The sequence below is a fragment of the Trichechus manatus genome, unplaced genomic scaffold (assembly GCF_000243295.1).
Source record: "Trichechus manatus latirostris isolate Lorelei unplaced genomic scaffold, TriManLat1.0 scaffold00160, whole genome shotgun sequence".
Classification (NCBI taxonomy): domain Eukaryota; kingdom Metazoa; phylum Chordata; class Mammalia; order Sirenia; family Trichechidae; genus Trichechus; species Trichechus manatus.
Window position 1 is genome coordinate 6,283,382 of NW_004444096.1, and position 4,633 is coordinate 6,288,014.

The 4,633-nt window shown below is 34.6% G+C and overlaps 1 protein-coding gene across 1 annotated transcript in view; it reads right to left on the minus strand.

Moving 5' to 3' along the window:
* Positions 1–4,633, minus strand: part of LOC101351890 (NKG2-D type II integral membrane protein-like) — a 39,184-nt gene that overhangs the window by 5,293 nt on the left and 29,258 nt on the right. The window contains exons 5-6 of the mRNA XM_023740643.1: positions 4,171–4,192; positions 3,912–4,042 (exon numbers count right to left, since the gene is read on the minus strand). Of these exons, the coding sequence (XP_023596411.1) occupies positions 3,912–4,042; positions 4,171–4,192 (153 nt within the window). The remainder of the gene's footprint in view (positions 1–3,911; positions 4,043–4,170; positions 4,193–4,633) is intronic.

The window sequence follows — 4,633 nt, forward strand, 5'->3', positions numbered from 1 at the left end:
CTGATGGTATCTGTATCTATATAAAAGGACAAGGGAATAAAATTTGTTTGTATGAAATTAACTGATTGTTATAGGGAGGAAAATTTTAAGAGATTTTTAGTAACTATTTTTACTGGGCCTCAATCTAAGTATATTAGGGTCTCATCCTTTCAAAGCTACCTTTAAGGCTGCATTCATAAGCTCTAGCATAATGAGAAGTTGTCACTTAGTCCTGGTGTGCAGAGGTGAGCTGTATAATGAAATGATTTAAAGAGCAGGCTATAGAAACAGAATACATGGGACATCTGAGAGTCCAAAGAGATCAAAAAGGTGAGAGTTCACAGGACACAGCACTGTATGTGAGAGAGTTAAATAGGAAAGGTAATCTGCAGATAATCAAAAAATCCCCTTGAATATTCGGCAGAGTACTGATCAGTGTGTGTGTGTGTGTGTGTGTGTGTGTGTGTGTGTTTAAACTATCCAAAGCCAGAGAAGGAACAATCCAAAAGGTTTAGAGGCAACAGTACTCAGTATTTACATAGGATCTGGAATCATACCAGTTCCCACTAGCCATACTATGAAACCTCATAATTTATAAGGTTTGGTTAGATTACTTAGAAGGATCTTTCATCTGCAGTTGGGAGTAATTAGCCATAAACTAAATATCATGCCTAATAATATTTAAAAGCAAGATACAAACAGATAAAACTGTTTCCACGTAACTTACTGGCAACCCAGAAAAAAAAAAAAAACTCAATAATTTTTTTAGGAATAAAAAACTTGTAGTTCCACAATGTGTGGAATAAAATAAAAATTACCAGGGAGCCAAAGAAGCTGAACAATATGATGATAACGAGGAAGGAAATCAGTCAATCAAAATGGATCCAGTGTTAGAGTTACCGCACAAGGACATTAAAACAGTTACTATAACTGCATTCCATTTGTTTAAAAAAGTTAAGTACAGACATGGAGGATCTAAAAAAAGATCAATTGAATTTAACTTCTACGAATGAACACCACAATGTCTTAGATGAAATATACAATGGATAACATTTATAGAAGAATAGACACTGCGGAAGGAAAGATTAGTGAACTTGAGTTGATGGTAAGAGAAACTATGCAAAGGAAACACAAGGAGAAAAGAGTGTCAGTGGGCAGTGTTGCAATGTCAATGACTTTAGGTATCTATAATTGGAGTCTCTGAAGGAGAAAAGAGGGAAGTGGGGAGGTAAAACATTTGTATACAATGTTGCACTAATATTTTAATAATCATAAATAATGGCAATAAATTATCTAATTTTGGTGAAAACTATAAACCTACAATTCCAAGAGCCTTGACAAAACACAAACACAAGAAAGATGAAGAAAACTAAACCATGACAAATTAACAAATTTCTTAAATCTAGTGATAAAACAAAATATGAAAGTCATTAGAGTGTAAGTCTTTAAATAGAGAGGAGTGAAGACTGTTTAACAGTAGATTTCTCAGAGAAACAGCAGAAGTGAGGAGACCTGCTGAAAGTATTGAAAGAAGAAAACTGTCAGCCTAGAAGTCTACACTTAAACCTAACCATATGAATATTTACAATGAATGCAAATAGCATATACACCCCAATTAAAAAGGCAGAAAATATCAGAGTGAATGAAAAATTGAGATCCAAATATATTTTACCGCCAAGAGACTCATTTTAAATATAAAGATACAAGTAGATTAAAAATTAAAGGGTGGGAAAATGTATACTATGCTAACACTAATCTAAAGGAAACTGGAGTGGCTATATTTATACTAGACAAACTAGGATTTCAAACCAAAAATTATCTTCAGGGAGAAAGAAACTCATTTAATAATTTGAAAGGAGTCAATTCATTATGAGTATACAGCAATCCTAAACATTTGCTTATGTACCTAAAAACAGAACTTCAACATACATCAAGTAGACACTGTTAGAACTATAAGGAGAAATAGATAAATCCACAATTACAGTTCAAGATTTCAATACTTCTCTCTCAATCATTGACAGAACAAGCAGACAAAAAATCAGCAAGAATGTAGAAGACTTGAGCAACACTCTCAACCAACTTGACCTAATTAATATTTATAAAACACTATCCAAGAATGGTAAGATATGTATTCTTTTCAAGTGCACATGGAACATTACCCAGGATAGACCATATTCTGGTCCATAAAACCAATCTCAATCAATATAAAGGGATTCAAGTCATGCAAAGTATGTCCTCTGATCACAATGGAAATAAATTAGAAATAAGAAAAATAGCTCTAGAAAATCCTCAAATGTTGGAAACGAAATAACACATTTCTAAAATAGCCTATGGCTCAAAGAAGAAAGCAAAAAGAATATTAGGTACAATTTTGAACTTAATGAAAATGAAAACACAGCATTCCAAAACATGTGGAATGTTTGGCAACATCCTGCATATTTAAAGGTTGAATCCTTCTATCAGAAAATAAGATGTGTTTCAAATCAATAATCTTAGCTTTCACTATAGGAAACAAAAGAAAAGAAAGCAAAACAAAGGCAAATTAAATACAGAATAAGAAGGAAATAAATAATAAATATCAGAGCAGAAATAGATGAATTAGAAAACAGAAAAATGAATGGTAAGTAAGTACAACAAAAGATGCTCCACATCATTAGTTATTAGGGAAATGCAAATTAAAATCACCTACTAGAATGAGTCAAATTAAAGACACTGTGCATGCCAAGGATTGACCAGGATGTGGAGCAACTAGGACTCTCACACACTGCTAATGGGAATGTAAAATGCACAACTACTTTGGAAAATAGTTTGGAAATTTCTTAAAAAGATACATACACACTTACCGTATGAGCCTTCCATTACACTCATAGGTATTTACGCAAGGAAAATGAAAGCATATGTTCATACAAAGCTATGGACGTGAATGCTCATAGCAAGTAGCTTTATTTGTAATAGTCAGCGACTGGAAACTACTCAAATATCCATCAACAGATGAAAGGACTAATTTTTGCTATATCCATAAAAGAAATCATCTCAGGAATAAAAAAAATTAACTCTATGTGCTAAAAGATGGCTGAATCTCGAAACAACTACGACAAGTGAATGAAGCCAGACCTGCCCCCCAAAGGATGTACTGTATAAATAATTGCATTAATATTAAACTCTATCTATTGCAAACTAATCTATGGTGACAGAAAGCAGATCAATTGCCTGCAGACAGGGAGAAGTAGTCAGGGAGGGGCAGGGAGAAGGTATTATGAAGGTGCTAGAGAAAAATTTGCAGCTGATTAATTAACAGCTAATTATTATTATAATTATTAATTATAATTAGTTAATTTTCTTGATGGTATTGATTGTTTCACAGGGGTATACATTTGTTAAACTTATCAAATTGTGCACTTTAAATATGTATCATTTATTTTATGTCAATTATACCTCAGTAAATCTGTTAATAGTTTCTTTAAGTATACATAGAATATTTAGCCTCTCTGTTTCAGTCTCCTTATCTGTAAAGTGGGTATAATATCAGCCCTAACTTTCACGGTACTTACCTGTTGAAACCTGTTGCCATTGAGTCTATTCCAACTCATAGCGACCCTACAGGACAGAGTAGAACTGCCCCATAGGGTTTCCAAGCAGAGCTGGTGGATTCGAACTGCCCACCTTTTGGTTAGCCGTAGCACTTAATCACTATGCCACCAGGGTTTCCCTGCAGTACTTAGCACGGAGAAAACAATTAATGACGTTCATCATTACTGTCTTCTGTTGCTCTTCTCTGCTCTCTTTTCTAAAATCAAGCCCTAAGTTTTGCTGAATCTATTAGAATATGAGAATGTCCTGGGAATGTATGAAAAAATGTGATACATGAGTGATCATAGTGATAACTAAGGAATATATCCACAAATATGCATATTATTGGGCCAGAGACTTACTGGTTAGGTAAGAGAAGGGATCCGTCTTCCCACTGCCAGGACCCATTTGTTGGAATTCGCACAAGGCCCATCCAGTGATATGACTTCACCAGTTTGAAGAAATCCTGTTTGAAACCACAAATAAACCATAACTAGAGCCAGTGCTCAAATTTAGGTAAACACAAGGACATAATCATTTAACTGTTTCATCTTACGCAGGCGGAAACTGCTCTGAGCCCTAACTAGTCTAATTCCCACGGAGGCAGCACATGCACAATACCTGCAATCCCCGTGCTTTCTTACTTTTAACACATAACAGTTTGGCTTCCTGTTAAAGTGTCTATCCATTTTCTATACCATAAATCATAAAACCTTTAAAAATAGATTGGAGGCTATAGGGATTTAATGATTCCCATAATTGCATGAAGTATAGACTTATATTTTCAAAACATATGCAATTGATTCGCATTATTTTGGGGGCTACATTCTATAAAGTTGCCACGAACACTGAGTCAGTGAATACTTAACCATTGCTGTTAGCGGAGATACAGAGTTAGATGCCTGCAAACCTCTGGTCACAACGATTTTGTCAATCCATCAAGACAAAACCTTATTTTATGTGTGTTTATGTTTAAAGAGCAGATCTGTCTTAGAAGAAGTACAGCCAGAATGCTCCTTAGAAATGAAGATGGCAAGACTTCATCTCACTTACTTGGACATGTTATCAGGAGAGGCCAGTCCCT